The sequence below is a fragment of the Hipposideros armiger genome, unplaced genomic scaffold (assembly GCF_001890085.2).
Source record: "Hipposideros armiger isolate ML-2016 unplaced genomic scaffold, ASM189008v1 scaffold_460, whole genome shotgun sequence".
NCBI lineage: Eukaryota > Metazoa > Chordata > Mammalia > Chiroptera > Hipposideridae > Hipposideros > Hipposideros armiger.
The window spans coordinates 972,054-999,814 of record NW_017731810.1 but is presented as its reverse complement, the minus strand read 5'-3'; the positions used below and the strand labels follow the sequence as shown (position 1 = coordinate 999,814).

The 27,761-nt window shown below is 41.6% G+C and overlaps 1 protein-coding gene and 1 long non-coding RNA gene across 2 annotated transcripts; one reads left to right on the top strand and one right to left on the bottom strand.

The window, feature by feature from the left end:
* Positions 1 to 27,392, top strand: BFAR (bifunctional apoptosis regulator). The gene is made up of 8 exons (XM_019666115.1): positions 1 to 970; positions 11,923 to 12,259; positions 13,637 to 13,841; positions 14,694 to 14,863; positions 17,150 to 17,294; positions 22,875 to 23,048; positions 24,559 to 24,761; positions 26,270 to 27,392. Exons 2-8 carry the CDS (start codon positions 11,997 to 11,999, stop codon positions 26,460 to 26,462), a joined length of 1,353 nt encoding a protein of 450 aa, XP_019521660.1. The 5' UTR covers positions 1 to 970; positions 11,923 to 11,996; the 3' UTR covers positions 26,463 to 27,392.
* On the bottom strand, positions 3,058 to 14,745 carry LOC109395253 (uncharacterized). The gene is made up of 3 exons (XR_002126603.1): positions 14,657 to 14,745; positions 10,439 to 10,511; positions 3,058 to 4,351 (listed from the first exon to the last, which is right to left on the bottom strand). It is a non-coding gene; the product is annotated as an uncharacterized LOC109395253 (long non-coding RNA).
* Positions 27,393 to 27,761: the final 369 nt, after the last annotated feature.

Sequence of the window (27,761 nt, the reverse complement as noted above, 5' to 3'; positions counted from 1 at the left end):
GTACCTAGAGTAGTCAAATTCATAAAGACAGAAAGTAGAATGTTGATTACCAGAGGCTGGGGGAAGGGACCATGGAGAGGTATTGAATGGGTATGGAATTTCAGTTTGGAAAGAAGAAAAAGTCCTAAAGATGGGTGGTGATGATGGTTGCACAACAATGTGAACACACTTAATGCCACAGTGCTGTCCACTTAAAAGTTAAAACGGTAATTTTTGTTACATATCTTTTACCACAATAAAAAAAAATGCTGATACCTATTACCAGATTATCCTCCAGAAAACGAATTCACTCTCAGCACTAGCACAGGTCATTACCAATCTTTTTACTGTCAATTTGACTGGTAGAAGAAAAAAAATGTCATTCCAAATGTTCACTTTAACAATCTCCAGGTCAGCGATTTAAAACAGATAATCAGCAAGAATTCTCAACGGATCAAGACGCTGGGAGAAAAAAACGTGGTAAGAAAGTCATTTTAACTCTGATTTTTAATACTGTAAATGGAACTTCAGCCATGGTCCTCCGATTTTCTGCATAAATATGTGCAAGCAAAAAAAAAAAGCTGTGAGTACAGTGCGCAGTTGTAATAGTGTTTTAATTTCTGGGTAGTTGTTGCTTCCAGGCATAGAAACAGGCGCTGGGGAGGAGAAAACGATACAGATACCAGCCTCACCCTCGAAGTGTTACGCTCTGGCCCCTTATCTGTCCCTGAAGAGTAAAGGGCGGGACCCACGGTGGTACGCATGCGTTGAACTCCTCGGCCCGGGAGCGGCCGCTCTAGGCAGCGGGGAGGTCGCGGGGTTCAAGAGGCTGGGAGTCGAGTGGGGCCTCTCCTCTATGGTAGGGGGTCCGGGACACCCTCCTCCGCAGTCAGTCGGTTACTGCCGGAAGTGAAGCTGCCACCTCCTCCTCTGCTTCCGCAGGGGTGCACAGGGGGGGCACATACGGATGGTCTCCGGGATGAGCGCAGCGGTAAGCCCCAGCGAGTCGGGGGATGGCGAGGAGGCCTGGGCTCGATTTCGGGGCGGGAGGTGGAGGACGGCCGTGGGGGACGAAGTCCGAGGCGTGCGGGGCTTTCTTTACTTAGGCGCGGGTCCTGAGCAGCCGCATTCCTAGACTGGAGGCGCGGATCTCCACTTGGCCAACTTCCCCATTCCTTCCTGAGAACCCCACGCCGGCATAAAAGACCCCTGAGCGTCGCCTGTGTCCCCTCGGCGGTCAGCGTCAACCTGTCGCCCAAGGGTCTCCCCAAGGAGAGAGGGAGGAGCGTCGCTTCTGCACTTCTTGGAGGGAGCCCTCCCTCAGAAGCATCTGCGGTAGTCTGCGACAATGTGTCCAGAATTGATTAGGTTCCTGATGGATGCCAGGCTGGGCTTCGGGTCTAACTGGCGCGGCAACTACCTGCCCCAAGGCAGAACGATCGCTCCCGTTTGAAAACAAGAGTTAGGGACGCACAGAAAGGGGAAAGTGAAACCGACGCGCCGTCACACTAGGGATAGGCTAGAACCCAGCTCTTGTGATTCCAAGCTCAGGGGCAGAAATCTGAACTTGTGCAAAAGGGAGTTTCTTTTTTTAAAAAAGAAACGGCAAATGAGAGTTAGGTTGTGGGTCTAACTGGGGATCTTTTGCAGGGCAGAGGAGGCTGCTCTCCTATTTGGTTGGGGAGGAAAGTGAGACCCCCCAGAAGCTGCCATGCCCTCAACTGTCGCCGTTGGGTCCTCCTCCCCAAAAGCCCATTGGTCGATCCATTGGGGGTGGTCTCGACGTCACTCTGAAAGGCCAATAGCAAGGAAATTGACTGTCTTTCCCCAGGCACACTCCAGAAGCCGCCTGAGTGCACGTGCGGGTTGGGTTGTTTTTGTCACGGTTTTGTAAACAGCCAGCTAGGGTGTATGATGAGCCCTGCGTTTCCTGCCTCTATAAAAGTGATGGAAAACTGTACTCTCCAGGGCAGTTCTTTTTTTCTTTTCTGAGTTCCAGTGCTTGGCGCTGGCATTACTTACATAGCTAGCACTCAGTAAATCCAACTGTAATAATTCTGTTAATAACACCAATCAACCATACGGTAGACTCTTTTCAAGTACCTATGCAGAGTTTCACTTATAAATAGGAAATAAGAGGCTCAGGGAGAATAAATGGGACCTGGTTTGGAACCCAGGTCTCTCTCATTCTTAAGAACATAGTGATTCAACTATACCAGCCTCTTCAGGGAGATTAGTCTATGAGCTGAGGAAACACACACAAATAAAAGTTACACTAATGCACAGAAGCAGGAAGGATTAATTTGGGTGTGTGTGGTGGGGGGAGTTAGTCATTAAAGATTTTTAAGTGAGTTGATTTGGGTCTTGCCAATTAGATACTTTTGACCCAGAAATAGTGTGGAGCTGTGTTGCAGTTGGAGGGAACTGTGTGATATGGAAAAATGGCCCAGGAGCATGAATTAATAGGTGGGACTAGAGTGAGTAGGTTGAGTAGTAGGGGATAATCATAATAATATTAGTAATAATATTAGTAATAGCTAACACCTATATTGCACTTACTATAACCTAGGCACTATTATACACATGTTAATTCATTTAACCAACAACCCTATCAGGAAGCTACTTTGAATATCCCCATTTTACAGTTGAGGAAACGGAGGCACAGAGGTTAAGTAACTTGCCTGAGGTCACACAGCTAATAACTGGTGGAGGTGAGATTTGAACTCAGTCATTCTGGCTCCAGAATTTGTACTCTTACTTAAAATGTTGTGTTGACTGCTAGCAGGCCATGAAGATTCTTAAATGACAAGCTTACAACTATGGGTTTTAATTCTCATAGTCAGTAAGGTTTTGAGCAAAGGAAGGGCTTGATCAGAATTTTGCTCCAGGAGGATGATTTGGGGAGTGGAGAAAGGAGGGACTGGAGAAAAGAGGAAATGAGATTGGTATCCACACCTTACCCATACCTTGTCTGAAACATATATTTAAGCATATAAGTATTCACTTGTACAGGCATACCTTGGACATATTTCATTTCAGTTTTGGTTTTGGTTCCACACCACTGTAATAAAGCAAGTATCACAATAACGCAAGTTGTAATCTTTTTGCTGGTAGAGGGTTTTGTCTTCAATTTGTAAAAAAAACCCTACAAAATAGTACCCGTGGAGCACAAAAAATCAAGACGCAATAAAACGAGGTGTGCCCATATGTAGTAGTTCTCTAATTCCCAAACTTCCACATGCATGAGAATCTCTAAGGGGCTTGTTTAACATGTACATTCCTGGGCCTTTCTCCCAGATATCCTTGCTCAGCGTCACCAAACTTACCAGGTGATTGTGATGGAGGTTCTAAGAAATTACTGTGATAGGGAGTCAAGTTTTTGTTGATTTGGTTTTCATCTGCAAATTTCTAGAGCCCAGCTCTGTGCCAGCTACCCTTAGGTTCCACGATAGAATTCTATAGCTTGGTTCCTGCCTTCAGGGAGGCCAGGATTTAGCTGGAGAGGCAAAGACTACTCAAACGGTCGTGTGCAAAAACTATGCAAGTGAGCTAAACCTCAAAAGGATATGTCAGTTTATAATATGTGAACTGTAACAGAACAGTTTAAAAAGCAATAGTTAAGGTATGGGTTACTGGTAACTACCAGTAGTTTTTTATCACTTTCTGAGTTATTGGACATCTACGCAGTGAATACAGGGTAGGTCACTGAATATATGCCACAAAACAGAAAAAAATGAGGATGGTCTCTAGAGAGAACCAGGACACCCTGCTCAGTGTTCTCATATTGCCCAACACACTCACAGGCAGTAAATCACGGGGCCACAAAGTTCAGGCAACAAGTCAACATGCAGTGAGCTCGCTACCTTTGCCCTAGTGATTTCTGACCCCATTCAGAAAGAAAATCTGACTATTCGGAGGTGGAAAAACACAAGGTTTTATACGGTAGGAGACTGAAGTGCTTCTCTGGTATTAATGAAAGCAAGTTTTCATCCACCTACAAAAAGTACACATAAAATTCTCTTTTTATTGCTATTTCTGACCCTTTACTTATATTTGAGGAACACTTCTTTTATTTCATCATCACTAGAAATGCACGGTCACTCTTTGAACATTTAATAATGTCTGCAGTAGTCTACCAGTGTTTATAGTGGTGTCCCCAGAGGTGGACTTGAGGTGTCAGAAATGGGGGTGCTCCCAGCCACCCTCACCCCTGTTTCTATTGTGAATGTTACTGCTTAATCATCTCATGCAACAGCACACTCACCTGAACAGCCACACACTGGAATGCATGTTCCAAAATGTTGCCAGATTCTAGTCCGTTTTCTCTCATTTGGATTTCTCAGCTTTGCAGTAGCAGCTTTTATGCTTTGGCCTAGGTGATAAAGGAGCAAATCAGTCCTCTGAACTAATAACTGTTACCAATTACATTATTGGGATAATGTAGTGCTATAAGTCAGACCAGGATCTAGAACCTGGCTCTGTCCTCTTATTAATTAGGCCCCTATTTACTCATCTGTAAAATGGAGATGATAGTAGTGATTATCCCATAGGATTGTTGTGCCTTTCACGTTATAAGGGCTCAGTAAATATTAGCAACTGTCATTATTCTCTGTGGTCAGGTAATATGTAATGAAAAGAAATGGCCATATAAAGCCAAAATCTTTCTATTCTTGTAGTGAACATCTTTGCTAAGAAATTATTGAGATCATATTTTTCAGACTGGAATCACAATAAATTAGCTCTTCAAAGGATTATTCCTAAAACGTTAGGTATGTACTGTGGTCACAATAAATGTCTTGTTGAATGAAGAGGAAGAACCATAATTATACACCAGTGAACAAAGCAGCTAGAAGATTATGATTTCTAGAGAGTTAACAATCATTACATAATGAGAGCTTTATAAGCTAAGGTAATAAAATCCTTAACTTAAGCTAGAATCAATGCATTGTTCTTTGATAAACTCAGTAAAAATTATTGTATTAATTGCCTTTCTTAAATGTGAGTTGGGTGACGAAAGAATCAAACAGGTATCAGCAGTGCCAACACCTCCTTCCGGATAGTAGCTCTCTGGATAAATCCATAAATAAATAAGTACCTGACCAAGTCAGACAAACAACTTTGCTTCCAAGGGGGGAATAGCCAAGTTCATTCCAGGTTCTTTAGTTACACACAATTAATTATTGGGAGATTGTGTGTGTCCGGCCCTTATTTAGCCTTCATAGATTTTTTTCAGATAACTATATATGTCAGTTAGGTATTTCTTTAGAAAAACATAGAAAAAGTTATGGTGATAGATTTCTTGGAATTGCCCAAGTCACTGAAGAGTGATAATTGTTTCCTATCAGTTGTGCCAACAGACCAAACCCATGAACATTTTAGAAAAGGTCAACTATACAGGCTACTCATATATGTGTATTCATGTCATATTTTACATATTAATGCTTTCTAAGATTTTGTGCCATTTCTTGACACTGAAATTTTAGAGGTGGTGTGTTCCTCAGAAAGTCCTCTCTCCAGGTGTTTTAAAGTCACACTGGAGAGATGTTAGAACCAGTAGTTGATTATGTGACATGGGCACGAAGACAACATCTTTAGGCATTCCTCACTTGGATTGGGAAGTGTCACCCACCTGGAACATGATATGGACGAAGGGACCACGTTTATGGAACACTTCCTATGTGCCGGAGCTTAACATGTGTCCTCTGAATGCTCAGGACAGCCCTGTGAGGTGGGCAGCAGTGACCCCATTCCTTGCATATGCTAATGTGAGACTTGGAGAGAATGAGTAATTTCTCCATGATCTCATGGCTCATAAATAGTGGAGCTAGGACTCAGAACCTGTCTTCTGATTTTAAAACTGAGGTGCATTATACTGTCTCTCAGATTCAGGAAGTAAATAATACTTCCAAAACAACTAAAATTAAGTATCTTAAAGGCCTTGTCCAAAATATTTGACTCATAGAAGAGCCCACAAACTCTCACTCCATTCATTTGAACCTAGGTCTCTGGGGATATGGTGACAATAAAGCTGATTTAGAATTTTTAGACTTGATCCCTGCCCTCAGGTTCATCCAGAGCCTTTCACACACAGAATCTGCTGAGCAGGGTTAAGCCTTTGAGTCTAAAGAAGAATAGAAGCAGTAATTTAAAATTTTGTGGAAAACCTCATAGGCTGTCACTTTCTTGGCAACGGTAAGTAACAACCTGACAGCATATCAAGAGACAGGAAAACAGTAAGCTGACAGAACTCCAAAAGCTTCCTAGCCTCAGGCCAGTTAACCTAGAAACATCATAAACTCATTAATAGACTCTGAAGGCATCACCTTATGGGATGACATGAAAACACATATCCCCAGAGATCAGGCAAGTAACAGAAAGGAGGAAAGCAGGTGCATCGCCAACTAAAGCCTGTCTTGCCCTGTCCGAAGGGGGCAGCTGCTGAGTTACTCAGCTTAAGCTGACTCTTGTCACATAAAATGAGATCCTATTTCAGTAGAAGCCAGGAATCTGGGTGTTTATGTGAAATCGGGATTTTTAAAAATTCTGGCATCAAATTAAAAAAAAAAGAAAAAGGAGCAGGAAAAAAGAAGGGGCAGAGGAAGAGAAAGACCACATGTTAGAAAGCAGAGGGGTGTAGTACGTTCAGAAAGCCTTTATCCCAGTGGATAAACAGGAGTTTTTCACCTTATCTGGGCCTTGGTCTCCTTTGAGAATCTAATAAACACTAGAGATTTCCTTTGGGAAATGCTCGCGTTACATGCTCAAGCTTGGCGTGTAATTTCAGAACAGGCAGAGACCTCCTGAAGTGCCTCTACAGACATCAATTGACACCTAGCTTTTTTTCAGAACCCAGTCTCCAGAGGTTTTGCCGTACTCTTTAAATCTGCGGTGTTCAACCTATCATTTTAAACTTGTCTGTTTGCAGTTTTGTAGACTTTCCCAAACTCAGGCATTCTTCCTGTTAGTTTTGAACTAGGTAATTAACACATGTAATTTCATGTGATGATTAACATGTCAACTGATTGTTGTTATGCCAATTCAATGCCAACAGGAATCCCCAATTTGGGGTACAGTGAGGGAGGAAACTTTATTCAATGCAAACAGTTCAGTAGTGCTACATACAGCTCAATTATGAAGTGGCATGGCTTTGGAATAGCACTGCTGCAAGGTGGCCCAGGGGTGAAGGCCCTCTCCATCTAGACTGCTCTGCTCTGCTCTGGTCTGCTCTGCTCCAGCAAGACGTCTCCTGTGTTTCAGCTCCAGCAGGGGAAATGCAGTCTTCAGTGGAAAGGAAAAGTGTCAATCTGAGCCAGAGGGGAGCTGACTTAATCAGAAGTCCCATCCCTTGTCCCTGATTGGTTTGTCCTTATGCAAATGAGTCTAAATCCTCAAAATTTTATTGGCCCAAAAAGGCACTGTCCTGATTGGTCAGAATGGAGCTGCTCTTATTGTTAGGTGAGGATGCTGATGGTAGCTCCATTTGAATGGGGGGAAGTCTCAGTCCTATTAGTTGACATCTTTCCTTTTTTTTTTTTTTTAGCTGAGCAATCCTGCCACCTGTTGGCAGCTCAACGGCAGCTCAGCTCAGGCTGTGAATCGAACAGGCGACCCTGTTGCTCAGAGCTTGCACTCTAGAGTGAGCTCTTAACCAACTGAGCCACTCGACTGGCCTCAGTCCTATTGGTTGAAATAGGATTCCAGGAACTCCTGTATAAGGGCTGACTCAGATGGCAGAAACACAGTGCAAGACAGTTCAGTGCAGGCTTCTCTGTGAAGTGTGGTTTGCATGAGAGGCCCCTATACTGCCTGCCAAGCTCTGTTTTTAAATTTGAGCCCAGTTAGCCACCAGGAGCCCTTCTCAATATGTATCTTCTTTGTCAGGGTCCATAAACATAAACCAAAGTGTAACCATGTGAACAGGGCACTGGTGGTGGGTGGGAATGGAATGACTCTCCTTGCCCCAATCCTAACCACATCCCCCTGGTCTTCCCTGAGGCCTTTGAGACAAGGGGAAAAGGCCAGGAGGCTTTACGGATATTCCAACACGTGCTGACTTGTGAAGGAGCTCAGAAAGAGCTAGGGAACCTTCTCACAGCACCACCTGCTGATAAGTGTGCCAAGTTTGTAGAGAACAGCTGTAAACATCCTCAGGAACACTCACTGGGCCTTCTCAAAGAGCCCTTTAATCATTGCCAGTGCAGGAGGGTGTGTTTACTGAAGTCAGAACACCACAGCTTGGAACTTTAGTGTCTGAGCTAGATTTTTATCACTGAAGAGGCACTTTCATTCTTTAAAAGTATTGCTTTCTTTAATGGAAATAACCCAAATACATACAGACAGAAATAGCAGAGAAGATCAACTGAATTTGGTTAAGATGTGTATTCTTTCTCTGTTAGCTTTCATCTTTTTCAATTTAGGGTAAAATGAAACTAGCATAATTCCTAAGATGTAGTCAAAGTCCACGCAGTTTCTAGTTTGTTAAAGACAATTATAAAACAGAGTTAGTGGTCACCTCAGCTTTTCAAAACACAACTTATAAAATACACTTTGATGTCAGTGGGTGATTTGTTTTCTTGCATAAAAAATAAACGTTCAGATCTACTAAGCTAGGAATTACTGGTGCATTCTAGTTTTAAAAGGCTAATTTGTGAGAAATTAATTTCAATATACATTGTCATTTCTCTGCAAATGACTGAAATCCACAGACATGGCTTCATTCTTAACTTTCAACTACAGTTTTGTATCTCCAGCTGCTCACTAGACAGTTGTTCTTGGAAGTCTGTCATCACCTCAAACTGAGCCTATCTAAAATTCAGCTAACGTTTCCAAGATTGGCCCCATTTGTTTACAGTGACCCATTTCTATCAGATGTACTGTTCTTCCCTAGTTCTGAAACCTAGCCAGCATCTTTGATCTTTCTTTCTCTCTAGTCACCAAAGCCCATAAATTATTTTCGTAAGATCTCTCTAATAGGCTGATCCCTTTCTTAGCCACCTTTCATTTCTTTGCCACTTTCATTTTTGCCACTGTAGTCCTAGAAGTGATAACTCCTCACCTCTAACTTATCCCAGGCTAAGCCCTCCTTCTTAATGAGATGTATCACCCTCAAGCACAGCTTTGCTGATCTCATTGACTCTGAAACCTCTATGTGCTCCCATCAGCCCACCTGTCATGACCTGGGCACACAAAACCTGTATCTATCACACACTGCTCCCCATGAAAACACTGAGCGCAGCAACCACGTCAGGCCCGTATTTTCTGACCCCCTACACAGCCCTCACTGGAAGCCTCAGCATCTTCCCTCTGACACTGAATCCTCATGTGCTCATGAATGTATCTAAAGAGCCTGCCCAGGCTCCAAGCTCATAGGAGATGTTCAGTGAGGAGCAACTGTTCAATTATTGGGATAATACTCTCCACATGGCAGTTGTTTAACCACTATTAGCCAAATAAAGGAACTACATTATCAAAATGATTCCTTTTGTGCTCGCTTCCGCAGCACATATACTAAAATTGGAACAATACAGAGATTAGCATGGCCCTGCGCAAGGATGACATGCAAATTCATGAAGTGTTCCATATTTTTAAAAAAAAGATTTTTTTCCCAAAAACCTGTATAACACCTCCCATTTCCTTAGCAATTTGAAGAGACTGCCAAAAGGAAAGCACTTAGAAATTTTTTTAATGTTCCTAAACATACAAATAATGAGCAAATATGATTATCAGAAATAATTAAAATTTATCATTAAGAACATTTATTCAGATTCTTCCAAAAAGAAGTCTTTAATGGGCTTACAGAAGGTCATTACCTTCTTTACTATGATCTATTATTCTGAATAACTGTATTAAATATACATTTAAAAATTTGTATTTAATCTTTTAAATTTATATTTATCTAATTATCTTAGTACTGGATGAGGAATCTCTATTCCACATGAACACTGAGCTTAAAATTTAGTTGTGTTTATCTCCTATTGGTCCTAGGCCAAAAGAAATACAATATAGTTTTGAAAATTTTATATATGTATTTTACAATTATTATAATGTCATACATTTTCATTAAGAACAACTTGGTAAATACAGAAAACCTAAATCAAAACAATCATGATCCTTCCCCACCCAATACACCCACTACTAATACTTCATTGTATTTTCTTCTAGTCTTTGTTAATAGATTTGTTTATTTAAATATAGTTATCAGGCCGGCCTAGTGGCTCAGTTGGTTAAGAGCTCGCTCAAGAGTTTGAGCTCTGAGCAACAGCGGTTCGATGCCCGGCCCTAATTGAACTGCTGCTGAGCTGCCAACAGGTGGCAGGTTGGCTCAGCTAAAAAAATAAAATAAAATAAAATAGTGTTATCATGCACTGTGTAAACTTTTTCACCCTATAAATGGTGATAAAAGGCTCTTATCACTGCATTGGAAAACCAAGTACATTTCTACCATTTTAGGTGTACTTACTATATGCCAGGCTCTGTACTAGGCCCTTTACTTGCATTCTCTTGTTTCATTCTTAAAACCTCCCAGTGGATACCTGAAATGCATATAATATTGAATGTCAACTATAATTTTTAAAAATTTATTAAAAAAAACGATTGAGTCAGTGATCCAGAGGGATCCGTATTTGGGGGTTACTATGGACTCTTCTACTCAAGTGGTCATAAAAATTCTTGGAATTAAAAAAAAAAAACCCTCCCAATGGGGTACATGCTATACCACCCCCATTTATACATGAGAAAGCTGAGACTCGAAGAGGTCCAGACTCCACAGCTGGTGAGCTAAGAACCCAGACAGCCCAGCCCTGGCACCTGTGTTCTTAACCACGGTGCCTGCAAAGCATATACATGGGGCTCTTCTCTGCGTGACCAGTGGGGGTGATGGACAGTGATGTACTCTCTTTCCCTTCACAGTAGTGAGATTGAGAAATTCTTACCCACCAGTGCCCACACTACGGTGATACCAGGATTATGAATAATCATTTCTTTACCCCCTGTTTACACCACACACCGTCCTAGCCACTTTACGTTCAGTCTCATCCTCACAAAAAGCCTTGAAGGTTTCCATACTGTTGAGGAAACAAGCTCAGGGCTCAAGTAACTTTTGAACAGTCACAGACCTAATGAGTTGGAGTTGAGATTCTCCATCATACTGCCTCTCAATAAAAAAATCTAAGACCCAAATGAGAATGAGAACAGTTCTCTGCTATTTGCATATTGGTGACATTAGCATGTTTCTACGCCACCAAATTAGCCGGATGCAGAGGGCATGCGATGTATGTTTGGGCTGATTTGGGAGAGGGTAATATTGAGCCGTGGGAAGGTTGACCTGGCAAAGGGCATCTATTGGGTTGTTGGAAAAGTCATGACGTATTTTTGCTGTTTTTCATTGCAAAAATGCATCATGACTTTTCCAACAACCCAATAGAAAACAAGGCTTCAGTCGCTTCCTGGAACTGCTCCTGTGGGAGCCTCTGAAATCAAATGCTTATAAAATAATCACCTAGTGGGAAGGCAGATTTGTTTGGATAAAATGTGTTATTTACATGAAATACATCTGTTATTGCCAACTCAAGACATTTTACTGGGCCAAGAAGCTGGTTTATTTACAATCACACACACTGAAGGATTTTAGAAATTTAATTGAGAAAACTGAGCTTAGAAAAATTACATTTTCAAAAGAAGTTCATGAAAGAGAAGGATCTAGAATTCTCCACACTGCCTCCCTACGTCTATTGAACTTTCCAGTACACTATTTTGGTTTACCTAATTTTAAAAAGTATGACAAATAGGCCACAAAGAAATTCAATGATGTTTATCTGGTTTCTGGAATATGAATTTTTAGAAATCATATTTGTTATATTTAAAAATCGGCTTTCATAGAATGGTAGTAATCTCAAGCGCCTACTAAACTATTTGTCCTATTTCTGTTGCTCTCTTTTTTTCTAGATTTAATGATGCTTTGCAGCAATTTTCTAAGTCTGAAATTTTCTTTGCCTGTGGATCCTAGAATTTGCTAAGAGATGGAAGAGTCTCAGCAAAATGATCTGAACACGATGTCCCTTGAGAAAGATGACCCTCTCAAGAGCACCGGCCCTCAGATTTCTGTTAGTGAATTTTCCTGCCACTGCTGTTATGACATCCTGGTTAACCCCACCACCTTGAACTGTGGGCATAGCTTCTGCCGGCACTGCCTAGCTTTATGGTGGACCTCTTCAAAGAAAACAGAGTGTCCAGAATGCAGAGAAAAGTGGGAAGGTTTCCCCAAAGTTAATATTCTCCTCAGGTAATGCTCAGTCTATGTTGGTAGCACATACAGCTTGTTCAGTGTGGTCTCCTAATGGTGCAGCCATGTTTGAAAAGGCCGGAGGTACAGAGCCAACCGCCACGTGGTCATTCAGATCTGCTGGAATGTGAATCAGAGAGCTCAAGGGCCTGAAAATCCAGAATCCCTTCCCCATAGGTGACTCTGATTTATTATTATAAAAGAAAGACATTCTGGTTATCAGTCCGTTGCTTGTAATCCTTTGCCATATAGTACTTTTTATTGATTTGTATTCAGAAACACCTTAGGTCCAATAGAGAAAATGGTGTAACTGTAGTGGTCTCAATAATTGGTTTGATGCTGATTTTCATAATCTTCAACTAAATTCTGATCCAGTCATCACATTAATGGAGGTAAGTTCTCATGCACAGCATCACACGACATGGCAAGACCTTTCAGACAGCAGGCTATTCCACTCATAATATTCCTAACGTTCAAAATTCTTGGAGTATGTTGCTTATTGTGAGCTCTTTGAGGTGAAATTCCTTATCTCTTCTTCTGTTGTCTTCTTGATATGAAGAGTACCAGAAAGTTCCATGAAAACATTAACCCAACGTTCTCTTTTTTCACAGGAGATGTATTTACAAATACTTTGCTCTTACCTGTCAGCTTTGTTTTACCTGAAGGTTAGTCTTAAATTGAAGTAGGGTTCTCTGGTTGTGTGTAATTGAAGATGAAAATAACCCTACAGTATGACCTGATGGTTGGTCTTTCTTTTACTTCTGAACTTCACTTTTTTCCTTTTTATGAATTTTTTTTTCCTGGATTTAACTTTTAATTTTAAAAACAAGAAAAGCAGAAACTAAAAGCCTCCTAGGTTGGAAGTGGGCGTGAGAGGAAATCTGAATTAATTTTTAATAACAATACATATATACATTCATTTACATTCTAAAATATTAGAACATTACTGATAAAGCTAACGACCCCTTTGACCCATTCCCCATCTTACAATACTTCTTTCCTTTTCCCCAGAGTAACTTCAGTTATGACTTAGTTGTGCTTTCTTTCAGGTTTTTAAAAGTATTTTTACACATATATGTGCCAACAGGAAATGAAAACATTTTCTCACATCAGTGGTGTTCTATCTGTATGGTTCTAAAGTCTACTATGTAGTGTTCCATTGTATGAATACACCATGTTTTATTTGTTTCCCTAACAGTAGACATGTAGGTTGTTCATTTTTTGCTGTTATCAGCAGGGCCATCACCAATCTTCTTGACCATTCTCCTAGAGTATTTGTCTATTATTCAATGTTGACTATTAGTTTTTTTCTGTCCTCTAAACATTATAAGTGTGTCTCATCAAAGAACTCTCATGATTTTTTTCTATTCTCCATAGGGATGCCATTGAAAAATTATTTCCTGATGCCATTAGAATGCGATTTGAAGACATTCAGCAGAATAACGACATAGTCCAGAGTCTTGCAGCCTTTCAGAAATATGGGAATGATCAGATTCCTTTAGCTCATCACACAGGCCGAGCGAATCAGCACAGAGGAGGGGGATTCTTTTCTGGAGTGCTCACGGCTTTAACCGGTGTGGCGGTAAGTCGATCGCACTTCCTCTGTCCCCACCCTCCACACTTTCCACTGAAGTCAGTGCTGCTGAAATACACCAAAACGACTGATGACATAACTGCATGTGGTAATTCACTGCTGGGCTGTATGATTCTTTGAGGACGTTACTTACTCATGTATAAAACATAATATTCAGAGCCCAGTAAGTGTTAGCTTTATCCCATTTCCTCTTCTTCATAAGCTATGCAGTAGGTACCATTATTATTAATAATAATGGGTACCATTATTATTCCCCTTTTAGAGATGAGGACACAGGTGCAGAAAAGTGTTAGAACTGCATTTGACATTGTGTCTGCCTTGATGATAGTCTTGAGTATAGCACTTTACTAACTTCCATGAAGAGACTACTTCTTTTTTTTTTTTTTTTTTTTTTTTTTTNTGAGCCATCCTGCTACCTGTTGGCAGCTCAGTGGCTGCTCAGCTCGGGCTGGACTCGAACCGCTGTTGCTCAGAGCTCAAACTCTTGAGTGAGCTCTTAACCAACAGAGCCACTCGGCCGGCCCGAGACTACTTCCTTTTTAAGTTCCAAGCTGCAGAAATCTAAATGTTAACAAAGTTCCCAGCAGAAAAGGCCCATGAGTTGGTTATGTTGGCCAGGTTAGTGGGGGGTGAGGGTGCAGTGCCCCCAGGTGCCCGGCGATGAGTCCTGCTCCTGTCTCTGTGCCCTCACCAGCAGCGGTGATGTCCTGCTTCTGTGGACGGACCTGACATTGTCCCCTTCAAGCTCAGCCTCTTCTCTTCCTCATCCCACATTCACAGCTATAGAAACGAGCATCTCTGACCTTTCTGTGTCTTAAGGTCCCTGTGACTTCTCCCCAGGTGGTCCTGCTTGTGTATCACTGGAGCAGCAGGGAATCTGAGCATGACCTCCTTGTCCACAAGGCTGTGGCCAAATGGACAGCGGAAGAAGTTGTCCTCTGGCTGGAGCAGCTGGGCCCTTGGGCCACTCTCTACAGAGACAGGTTTTTATCTGAAAGAGTAAATGGAAGGTAAGGAACAAAATCTTTGACATGTCACTGACATTTTTTTAAACAGCTTCATTGAGATATAATCCACATGCCAGAAAATTAATCCATGGAAAGTGTGCAATCAGTGGCTTTTTATATATTCACAAATATGTGCAGCCATCACCACAATCTAGTTTTAGAACATTTTCATCACCCCCAAAAGAAAGCTCTTACCCTTTTCCCCCTCCCTCTGCCCCAAGCACCACCATTCTACTTTCTGTCTCTGAATTTGCCTATTCAGAGTATTTCATGTAAATGGAATCATACAATATGTGTGATCATTTGTGTCTGGATTTTTCACTTAACATCATATTTTCAAGGTTGTAGCATGTGTCAGTGCTTCCTTCCTTTTTATGACTTAATAATATTCCATTCTATGGCTAGACCACATTTTATGTATCCATTCTTCAGGTGATGGGCATTTGGGTTGATTCCATTTGGGGGCTCTTATGAACAATTCTGCTATGATTGTGTACAAGTTTTTGTGTGGACATATATTTTCAATACTTTATTGGAGTAAAATTGCTGGGTCGTGTGGTAACTGTATGTTTAACTTTTTGAGGAACTGTCAAGTGGCTATACCATTTTATGTCACTGACATTTTATTTTATTTTTTTAAACATATTTTCAACTTTATTAGATACTGCCGATCTGTTCTTCAATGCAGTTGTTTATACTTTTTCCTTTTTTTTTTTTTTTTTTTTTTTTTTTTTTTTTAGCTGAGCCATCCTGCCCCCTGTTGGCAGCTCAGCAGCAGCTCAGCTTGGGCCGGGCATCGAACCGCTGTTGCTCAGAGCTAGCACTCTTGAGCGAGCTCTTAACCAACTGAGCCACTCGGCCGGCCCTTATGTCACTGACATTTTAATGTGTTGCTTCCTGATTATAAAAGTAACATATATTTATTATTTATTTAAAAATAATATAGAACTAAAGGATATTGAAAATGAAATCCCTTATAATCCTACTCTTCAGAGAAAACCAGTGTTATCATCTTGCTGGACACCTTTCCAGATTTTTTTCATTGTTCATGCAGATATACACATAGACATGTGTATTATTTTATTTATTTAAATGGTTGTACCAAGCAGACCTGTGCTTATATGTACATATGTATGTGTCTGTACATGCTAGAGTCTATTTAATTGATCTCTACAAATACACATTTGGGTTGTTTCCTTTTTCCTGTTCTAGACAGTTCCACACAAAACTAGAGCCAAGTGCCTGGAGGAACTCATTGGGATGAGCAACTCACCATGTGGGGAGGCCTGCTTCTGCCCATCGACAAACCCCTGCCCCTTCCAGAGCCCTTGTCTGTGTTTATGGAGTCCCTCCCTTCCCTGGAGGGACGGTAGGGATGTTACTTAGAACACCACGCAGTGCTAAGAATAGCTGCGCTCTCTAATCTGCTTGTTTTAGACTTGGAGTCTACTCACTGCCCCGGTGCCAGGCTGTAACACCTTCCCACCTAGTCACTGATCCCCCTGAATGAGTTTTCAACATTTGACTCTCCTTTGGGGAAACAAAACGCTTCCACTTTGATTATCTGTTTTTTTGTAAGAATTAGTACACATACACACACATTTACATACCCCAGAATTGTGGTTTAAAAAAAATTCTCTACCTAGTTAATACAATATATCTCTGCATTACTGTCTTCCTTCTGCATTAAAAAATACTATCAAATTACCCGCAAAAGGACGTATGCTCCTCCAACCGTGGTTGTGGTGACCTCCATCTGCCAGGGCATAGGGATGTGTTTTTCTGACAAGTCACTGTGGAGGTGGATTCACGTTTTCTGATGAAAGGGAGCAGATAAGAGAGCTACAATTATTTTTATTAAATCACTGCCCCCCAAACAACTACTCTTAATGTCATGTTTTATTAGATTTCTTTTCCAATTTTTTTTCTATACACACATGTTAAAACATAGAGTAACATGGGAGGTCAAAGTGCATAGCAAAAAGATCAAAGGTTAGGAGCAGAGCAGACCTGGCTATGCCTTGGGTGACTCAATCTCTCTCAGCCAATTTTCTCATCCACAGAATGGACATAAGAATTATTAAATGGGTCAGTGAATATTTATTAAAGTATTTTCAGATAGTCATTGGCAAATAGCATTCAACTGTTTGCTGTTGTTAACATTATTTCATATATGAAGTGTCTTACCTTACTTCAAGGCTAAGGTATTTGTGTTATAAGATTGAACTCTGACTGTGGAAAGTTTGCTTCCAGTATTTAATCTCAAATCTATCCCCTTCCCCACCGCAGACTGCTGTTAACTTTGACAGAAGAGGAATTTTCAAGGGCGCCATATACCATAGAAAATAGCAGCCACAGAAGAGCCATCCTCATGGAACTGGAGCGTGTCAAAGCCCTAGGTGTGAAGCCCCCCCAAAACCTCTGGGAATATAAGGTGAGCTCTTTATTTTTTTTAATTGAAAAAGTACAGAGAGCAGCACAGCAATCATCTGCATGCCCACTGCTTAAGAAAACATCACACACATGATCGAAGCCCCCCACCCTCCCACCCTCTCTAGAGGCCCGACACTCCTGCGGTTGGGCTGTGCATCCTTCCCGGGCATGCTTCCTACATGAATTATGGGAGTGTATCTGCAAGCACTAGGACTATGTTCTCTAGGTTTTTAACCTTAACGGAAGAGGCATGAACTGAGCCTATCCTTCTGCAAGCAGCCTTCTTCTCTGTGGCTCCAGTTCACAGTTTGGGTGCAGTATTCCACTGCATGAGACCGTGGCAATTTATGCATTTTCCTGCTGATGAACACTGAGATTGTTTCCAATTTTGCTGTTAGAAACCATGCTGCTGTGGACACTGTTTTTGAAGTTCTTATGCTCATACACATGAGTTCCTTAATGGCATATACTGAGGACTAGGACTACGAGGTCACAGGTAACATACATCTTCAACTTGACTAGATATTGGTAAATTGTTCTTCCACATGACTGCACCAACTAGTTATCCTTCAAAGAGTAGATTTTGCAAATACCATACTGTAAAACGTTATAGAATATCTGGAATATTCCGATTTATACCCTAAAAAAGACATGATAGAGAAAAATAAATAACCAGTAAGTTATGGAAACTGCTCATTCCTAATTAAAGAAATACAAATTAAAAGAACCAGATGTCATTTTTTCACCTATAATATTATCAAGGATGAAAATGTTTAAGATATGAGGAAAGAGGCGCTCGTGTTTTGCGGATCATAAACTGGTGCAGTCTCTTTGGAGAGCAGTTGGTCAATAATTATAACACTTTAAACCACGCCTCCTCTTGAATCTGCCGTTTCACATCTTTGCATTTAGAGCACAGGCAGCACAGCACTGTGATCAGGAGAGGGCTTGGGCCTGACTGCCAGGCTCCTCGTGGGGCCCCTCCTGGACACTACAGCAGGTGTGGGAGCACCGGCAAGCACCCAGGACTCGTGGTGCCCACTTCCTCCTCAGTAAATGACCTATAGTCATAGTGAGAAATTGGATGTTTGAGTCACAAGAAGTCTTTCAACAAGATGTTCACCATAGCATCATTGGTAACAGCAGCACGTTGGAAACAGCCTAAGTGCCCATTGTTAGGGCCAAGTGAGATAAATAAGGCACCTCCACACATGTGAGCATTACAAAAGGAGGAGGTAACTCTGGGGGTGCTAATAAGGAAGGATGCCCACGTTGTGGTGTTCACTGAAAATAAAGAAAAGCATATCAGGAAATATACACATTTGTACACACGTATATGTTTGCATATTCATAGAAAATTTCTGGAGGGATACACAAACTGTTAACAGTGTTTTCATCTGGGGATTGATAGTGGGATGGGAGGGTGAGTTTTGTCACTTAATACATTTCTGTACCATTTGAAAAAAATGTATTTACTATGTACATGTATTACTTTAAAACTGAAAAACCACTAGTTTCAAAGAATGGGCATGGAGTTCCAAAGTAGAAAGTTCGTTGCGTGTGTGTGTGTGTGTGTGTGTGTGTGTGTGTGTGTGTTATTATTTTTGTTTTTTAATTTTAAAATATCTACTTTTTTATCATATAAATTATTAGTTTTGTTAATACGGTCAAACTCTTTTCATCACCAATATTAATCCTATGTTGGGTTTTAATATCTGGGGGAACATATCTGGGTAATGTAACCAGCAATGACCCTCTATTTCAAATAGATAAATCTTAACATTAACCAGAGTGAATGGGAGGAAATGTGAATGTGGTCCTGGTATAAAAGCAAGCAGTATCGTATCAGTCTGCTCATCAGATTTTCATGCTGCCAGCCCCTCCTGAGGGTGGCCATTTGAGGATTAGGATTCCTCCAACCTTAGTGAGCCCGAGCAACGCCTCTCGAATGCCACTATTCTCATCAGATGTGAAAGACACAGCTCCCCACTGTAGTGCTGTCATCATAATCACCTCCCTGGGTGGTTGGTTTTTCCTCCTTATCTGATAGCAAGTAGCCAAGAGTTGTAATATTTTGGTGCTACATTCACATTGACTCCAGACCGACAAATATGTAACTTGGTCATCTCCCTTTCTCATGTACTAAACCCTGATGTGGCTGGATGCAATCAGACTTTTTTCTGGGACCTCTATTCCTTTAGAGTGGGCATACTCAACAAGGGCAATATCACTCCAAGGCCACTGGTTCCTGGAGGGTGAAAAAGTCTTAGATATTACAATGATTTGTGATCTCCAAAAGACCACAGTACATAAAGCATTATACACAGCATTATCTGTGGTATTAATATTTCATGGGGGTGGAGGGAATTATGAAAAAACAAGTCTTTAAAAGGCTCCTTAAGAGGTGATAATGAAAGAAAGTTGGGAAACACTACTTCAGAGTTGAACTGCTCCCATATATGTCTGTGTCTCACCTAAGATAGGATACAGATATTTTAGAATTAAAATTATATTAGATTTAAAAAAAACTATTAGTATGTAAAATTTCAAACATACACAAAAGCAGGATAAAAAAACTGCCATCTACCATACCAGTGACAGCCACTCAGGACCATGTTTATTTCAGCAATACCCCCACCCACTCCCACCCTGTTTATTTCAATGTTACTCTCTCAAAAGTAAAGACTTTTTTAAAAAATGAAACTAAAACACCACCATTGTACACCCCCCAAAATTAACAATACTCTGATATTATCAAATAACTTGTCGGTATTCAAATATCCCATTTTTGGGGTTTTTTTTTAGTTGATCTGTTCCAACCAGGGTTCAAACAAGGTCCATATTTGGTTGTTCTGTCTCCTATGTCTCCCTTAGTCAATAGATTCTCCCTACCTCTTTTTGTTACCCTGCATTTATTTGTTAAAGAAAGCAGATCATTTTGTCCTGTTATTTGCCCACGTCTTGAATTTTGCTGGTTGTCTCCTTGTGGTGTTACCTAACAGGTCCCTTTGTCCCCTGCATATCCTATAATCTAGTAGTTAAATCTAGAGGCTTGCTTCGGTTTCAGTTTGGTGTTTTGGCAAGACTACCTCATAGGCGGTGGTGTTGTCTTCCACGCAGAGGCTCACAGTGTCCAGTTGTCTCGCTTTTTCTGATGGTCGCAGCCACTGTGATCACGGATTGTTTCGATCCATTAGTTCATTTAGGGGTTGCAAAATGGTGATATCGTAATTCTTTGATTTCTTCATTTGCTAGCTGAAATACATCTTTTAAAAAAATATCAAAATGGAAAATTTCCCTTGACATCCATTTTGATTACCCTAAGTACAGTTTATACCAAAAGGCAGGTTAAGTACTTGACTCTTTCAGAATAATCATTTGGCTCCATTGTCCTCCAAAGGTGGCCAGTTTCTTTCTTTAGGATCATTATTAACTGGGAAGTTTAACATTCGTGATGTGTTTGAACACATTCCAGTACTAACTCCCATCTTTTTTGAGTAGGAGTCTCCTCATTTTCAGAGTCCATTTTCTAAATTTAACTTTTGAATTGAGTTGTAATGTACTTGCTAGTGCATCTTTTTGACATGACCTCATTAGTCTTTGATACTTTCCTGTCTCATGTGACAACATGTTCAAGTTACTCTTGCACCTTTCCTGCCCCAGACCTGGAATCAGTCATTTCACAAGTTAGACCTTTTAAAAAAAATATTTTACTACAGAAAGCTTCAAGAGTATACAGAAACAGAGGACAGAGTGTAGTTATACCCAGCATCAAGTATCCACTCATGAGCATTCTGCTTTCATCTGTACCCCTCCACCCGGTCCCCAAACCCCAATCCTGAGATCCTATTAAAGCATAACCACACATAGGATTCTTTAACTCTTAAATACTTTAGTATGAATCTCTCTCTAAAGATGACTCTTTTTATTTTTTGAGGGGCGGGGGGAACAATGTGTTTTTCTAGGACCCATCAGCTCCAAGCCAAGTAGTTGTTTCAATCTAGTTGTGGAGGGTGCATCTCAGTGTCCCATGTGGGGATCGAACCGGCAACCTTGGTGTTATGAGCCTGCACCCTAACTAACTGACCTAACTGGCCACCACAGAGCTCTTTTTTTAAAATGTAACCGTTATCACACTTAAAACAATTTAATAGTAAGCCATTAATAGCATCAAATAAGTTGAATATGTTTTAAGTTTTATCAAGCTATAATTAACACACATATTTAAAGTGTACAATTTGACAAGTTTTGACATATGTACACACCTGTGAAACCATAACCACAATCAAGATAGTGAACATATCCATCACTCCCAAAAGTTTCCTCCTGCCCCTTTGGAAGCCCTCCTTCTCACCCCTCCCCATTCTAAAAAGTGGTATTTCACTGGTTTAATTTGCCTTTCTCTAAGGACTAATGATTATTGATCATCTTTTCATGTGCTTATCTGCCATCCTTTTATTTTCTTTGGTGATGTGTCCATTCATATCTTTTGCCCATTTTATTTGATGCTTAGTAGCACCAAGTAAGTTGAATCATTTTACAGTTACTTTCATAATCAGGAAAAATATAAATACTCATTGTAGCAAAATTTACAAAAGTAAGGAAAATGAAAACAAATTCCCCATAATCCCACTTGAGATTCAAGTATGGTTAACATTGCATTTTGCTGTTTTCTTCTGAACAATTTTCTATGCATAGTTCCTTTTCGAATAAACAGTCCTTTTCAAATAATTTTTATTTTTGTTTTATTTTTTTTAGCTGAGCCATCCTGCCACCTGTTGGCAGCTCAGCGGCAGCTCAGCTCGGGCCGGGAATTGAACCGGTGATCCCATTGCTCATAGCTTGCACTCTTGAGCGAGCTCTTAACCAACTGAGCCACTCGGCTGGCCCAAAACAGTCCTTTTATTCCTGTATTCATTCCACAGCTGTTTGTTGACATCTGGTGTGATCCTCTAGGAAAGGGATCTCAGCCCTGAACGAGGCCTTGCTTTCATGGCGCTGACACTGTTAAGATCAGATTGCTACACATTTTTTTAATCTTTTCCACCTAGAATTGTATCATGAGCATTATCCACAAATTCTCATATTCATTTTTCAATGGTTAACTATCTCCTGTAACTTCATTACTTAGGTCATAGATTTTACTTTTTCCTTATTATACACAATGCAGTGCTAAATATTTTGTGCATAAAGACTTCTGTATTTTAGATTATTTTTTATTAAGGGGTGCCCACTAATAGATTGGTTAAATTAAACATTTTTAAGACTGATACATTTTGCACAATTGCTTTGCTTTCTGAAAAAGTTGTGTTCTAGTAATGCCCAGGAGTATGCTTCTCATCCCCCTCCCCCTCTCCCCAGCTGTGGAGATTGGCTCTTCATGTAATGTAGCCCAAAGATTGATTACTTAGCCTCTTCTTGCCATTCATTCATTCATTCATTCATTCATTCATTCATTCATAGTTTATGCAAACCATACAGAAAAAGCTGATGGCAAAGGGTTTGAAGCTGTGGAAGGAGTTGGGTGGGAGCTGGCCGCCATGGTTGTAATGTGACCCTGTGCCCATGTCACCCTCTGCAGGCTGTGAACCCAGGCAGGTCCCTGTTCCTGCTGTATGCTCTCAAGAGTTCCCCCAGACTCGGTCTGCTGTACCTCTACCTGTTTGACTACACAGACACCTTCCTACCCTTCATCCACACCATCTGCCCTCTGCAAGAAGACAGCCCCGGGGAGGACATCATCACCAAGCTTCTGGTAGGTCTGCAGAGTGCCTGGAGTGAAATTCCTCTACCATTTCTCAGTGTGGTACACAACTGGACACATGGCTGTAACCTGTCATGGAAGATCAAACTACACCCAGCTTTCGTTTGAATTTTGCAAGGAGAGCCCCTACAAAAGAAAATAAAGCAGGAACTTCCCCACTCCCAGAAGCCTGTTTTATTTCCTGCATTGCATAGCAAGAGGGGCTGCCTTCCGGACTTCAAATATTTAGCGGGAGAAAAGCCCAGCATTGCTTTTGTTATAAAAGAAGATAGCGTCAGTCCAGATTGCCCGAAGATTAGATTTATGGGCCTGCCAGCTTGGTAATCTGTCTCTCAATAGGAGCCCAAAAGATGATTACTTGTCCTACCACAAGGCAGAGGTAGGTAGCATCCATTCTGTTGGCCTCAGAGCAGTACACCATCAGTCAGCTCACTGATGGGATTGTCCTGTCACCTGACCACAGGGCACTTGGCAGGGATGGTTACCCAGCATGGCTCATTTCTTCAGTTTGATTCATGGATTCCTTCAGAATTGTTGGTGCATCCCATTGACTCAGGGTGATTTCTCTGCATCTGCTTGGTTGTTTGATGAGGGTACACTGTCCTTTGCATTGATACTCTTGGGGCAATCCCTCTATCTGTTTATTTCAAAAAGTCACATGGATATAGGAATCGTTGTATATGATCCACACCCATAAATGTTGACATAGAATTCGGAAATCTCCAAAGACCCTTTTTTAAACATTTGGGTCAAGTGCCTGCCTAACAGACTCCAGCACTGCACGTGGTTTAAAGCCAGCCAATTAGCCCCTTTGCACGATGTTTCCCTAATTACCCACTGTCCAGCTGTTGCCTGTCCTTGCTGGACTGGAAGCAGAGACACCCCTCCTGGCATTTCCATTTTAACAAGTCCCAACAACCCGCGCCCACTCATCAAGCTGCCTTGTTTCTTAGAATGCTTAGTATCCGCTCCACTGTAGTCTTGTTAAGCTCCCATGAGCTTTCTGGGTGCCTATGAGTTGTTTAAATACTCTTGTTAATCATCTGCTAATACCTGTAATTAAGGTTTTTTATTTTCACAAAAAATTACTTTTTCAAGGTCTATGTTTAATTTTTCCGTGACCTACTGTTATTCTACCACAGCTAAGATATTGAATTTAGGAAACTGAGCTACCCATGCAGTGATGAAGAAATTTTAAAAGCTAGTTAATTTCAATTCATTTCAACCCCATTATTTATAACTCATGCTTAGATTTTTACTTTTGAGTTCCCACAATTATGTAACAAGCATCTCAGTTCAACCTCTTCGGTAACATTTATCCAATGTAGATTAATTAGTACAAGGTAAGTTGATGGATGGAAATTTCATTTTATATTGTTGACTGTGTGTTTTAATAAATGTAAAACTCACAGGGATAACCACAGTATTTTGTCTAAAAATCAATCCTCATGATTTTTCTTGTCCATTTTTATTTATTTTTGTTTGCATGTAATTTTTAAAGGATCTCCGAGAGCCCACATGGAAGCAGTGGAGAGAATTCCTGGTCAAATACTCATTCCTTCCATACCAGCTGATTGCTGAATTTGCGTGGGACTGGCTGGAGGTCCATTATTGGACATCACGGTTTCTCATCGTCAATGCCATGTTACTCTCGGTTCTGGAATTATTCTCCTTTTGGAGGATCTGGTCAAGAAGTGAACTGAAGTAAGTGTGTTTATGTTGTAGATGGTTAGAGCGACAGGGCCTGGTAAAGCGTCTTTGACGTGTTACTCAGACACGAAGTCTCCTCGGGCTGTGGTTTAGAAACAGCTACTTAAGCAGCAAATAGGAAAAACGACCTTGTGTTTGGGGGGTAGGGAGGTTTTCATGGTGCTCATTGTTAAAGTGTTTCTCCATTATTATCTTACCCCCACATAAAAATCTACCACATAATTCCTGGGGGTGGACGGTACACATGAAGGGTTTTAATAATTAAGGAATAAACAACTGGGGCTAGGGTACTTTATGGAAAACAGCATTGTGGTAGAGCATACAGTAATGAGGAATTCTGTAAGCATAGGTTCTAATCCTGCTCTGCCACCAACTGAACAATAATAACTTCTCTGGATTAATGTGTAAAATGAGACAGTTGGACTGGACAGTCAGTCAGTGAGTCAGGACTCTTGGTTGCAAGTAACAGAAACCAGCCTAAATTGGCTTTCCTAGAAAGGAAAATGCCCAGGTTAAGGCTTCCTGCATGGCTGGACCCAGACACCCAAATGCTGTCATCGGGACTGATGCTTTCCCTCCCGCATCTCCGTGCTTTCCTGTGTTGTTCAGCCTCAGGCAGCTCTCTTCATGTGGGGGCCCTACGTCACTGCAGGCCAAGAGCTGAGCTTAGAGACCTTTGTGGAAGGAGACCACTTCTTTCCCTGGAGCACTTACAAAAGCCTCAGGGCCTACACGCCTTTGCTCTGATTGGCCCAGCCTAGGTCACATGTCCACCTGAACCCATCACATAGAACTGGGGGGGTATGTGGGGCTCTCCTTGTCCAGGCTCAAGGCATGCACTCATCCCCCCAATCAGGAGCTGGCTTCAGCCCCACCCAGACCACATGGGAAAGAGGGGAGGGAGGCCCCCCCCCCAAAGGAAAACTCAGGTGTTTCCAGAATAAAAGAGGTGGTTGCTGGGCAGGCACAAGTAACACATCACCACACCAGCATCTGAGCAGCCTTATATAGTTCTGAGAACCTGACAAGAACCCCTCTCACTTGTGTTAGTTCGGTGAACTCATTTATTCGTGCACAGCTGAGCCCCTACTCTGCCCTGGCTCTCTGCTGGGCACCGCAGATCTTTTGGTAAGGAAGACATTCTGTACCCTAGAGGCCTACAGCCTAAGACGGAAAATAAATTTGTATACATTTAACGTATATACAAATGGGACACAGCGACGAAGCAGGTGGGGCTGGGGCTGTAATGGGGATTCCTCACCTGGTGGGGGTACCACACGAAAGTGCCCTGAGGAAGCACCTTCTAGATTGTGTCAGGGGAGGTGAAGATGGGTTGGTCAGGCAAAAGTATATCACGGGCACCAGGGACAAAACGCAAGGTCTCTACAGCACAGGCCACCTGACTGCACTGGGAAACGGCCCAGGTCTGAGCGCTTGCTTCAGTGTCGTCATGAGGACCGCCATCGTGCTCTCAGCTCTCAAATGCTTCTCTTCTTTTTTAGGACCGTGCCTCAGAGGATGTGGAGCCATTTTTGGAAAGTATCGACACAGGGGCTTTTTGTGGCCATGTTCTGGCCCCTCATTCCTCAGTTTGTTTGCAACTGTTTATTTTACTGGGCCCTGTACTTTAACCCAATTATTAACATTGATCTCGTGGTCAAGGAAGTCCGACGGCTAGAAACCCAAGTGTTTTGACTGGCACTGCCCAGGCTCTGAGGGACTCTGCCAGCCTCCCTGATGGATGAGCTTTTGATGCTTAAGTGAAGGGGGGTGGGGAGTGGACTTCCTATTTTCTTCCCCCAGTAAACAAGGTGCGGCTTGTCAAAGGCTACAAACCAGGTCCTCTCTCCCTCTGCCTGTGGCATTGTGGCAGCAGGGACTGACACCTCAGAGCCAGGCTGACACAGCAGCAGCACCTCCCACCTAGCCGCCTTGCTCACAGGAACTTGGGAGACCCAGTCCACACTGGCCTGGAAGGACCGAGGGTCTTCAGAGGACGTGGTGTGGGCGACATCAGAAGGCAGTCACATCAGCAGCCCAACTTGTCCTAACCTCAGTGACTGACAAAGGCTCCCAGGGCAAGTTGGAGCCCTGAGACTGAACCCAAGACCAGGCTTGTGGGGGCCAGGCCTGTCCTCTAAATCACGTTTAGTAAAACTGGAGATTTTGTCATAGGCATAGATGGTTGCACATAAAAAGTACAGAGGAAAAACCAAAATCTAAGAGATGATTCTGTCTCACTGAAGAGTTGCTAGGTTTCAGAGTTAAACCTCGAAAAGATTCAGTTTGAGACTAGAATGATAGTTAGACTTGTCACTGTTTCTGACTTGTAATCTTTGAAATCTTGAAAGTTGGGATCCCTTTCTCTGAGCGGGGGGACTGAGTGGGATGTCAGGCAATTAACTGCAAGTAATTGACATCAGGCTGAGCTGCCTCAGTGCTACTTAAAATTGTTATGTTTTGGGGTTTGCTTTGTTTTGTTTTTAAGAATTTAATCTATAAAATCCAGGATGGTCCTTTTGTTCAAGGAAACATTTTATACATTGACCTCACACTGTATGATCTTTATCATCTTGTTCTGATGCATAAGACAGCAAGTCTAATTACACCGAACGCTGTAACTGTAAATAGGAATGAAATGAACGATGGCCTCTTCTTTCCTTCCAGTGTGAAAATAGGTGTGAAATGTGATCGACCCATCCGAAGATGGGCCCCGCAGAGCTAAGCTTGCATCCAAAGTGTTCTTTTGTGACTCCATGAACCATTCATTCATTAATCCTTTGTATCTTTGAAGATTTCACTCAAACTTTGCATCTCAAAGTTCGAAGAAATTACTTGAAATAAAAATAAAGATTTTTTTTTATAAAGATAAAACTTCTGTATCGAGAAAATAGTTTGGAAAACATGAAGAGAATCTGCACTGCCTGATCCAACCTACTTGTCATGCCTAAGGTCCCTTGCCTGAGGGGAACACGGAGCCACGGAGCCACCCTA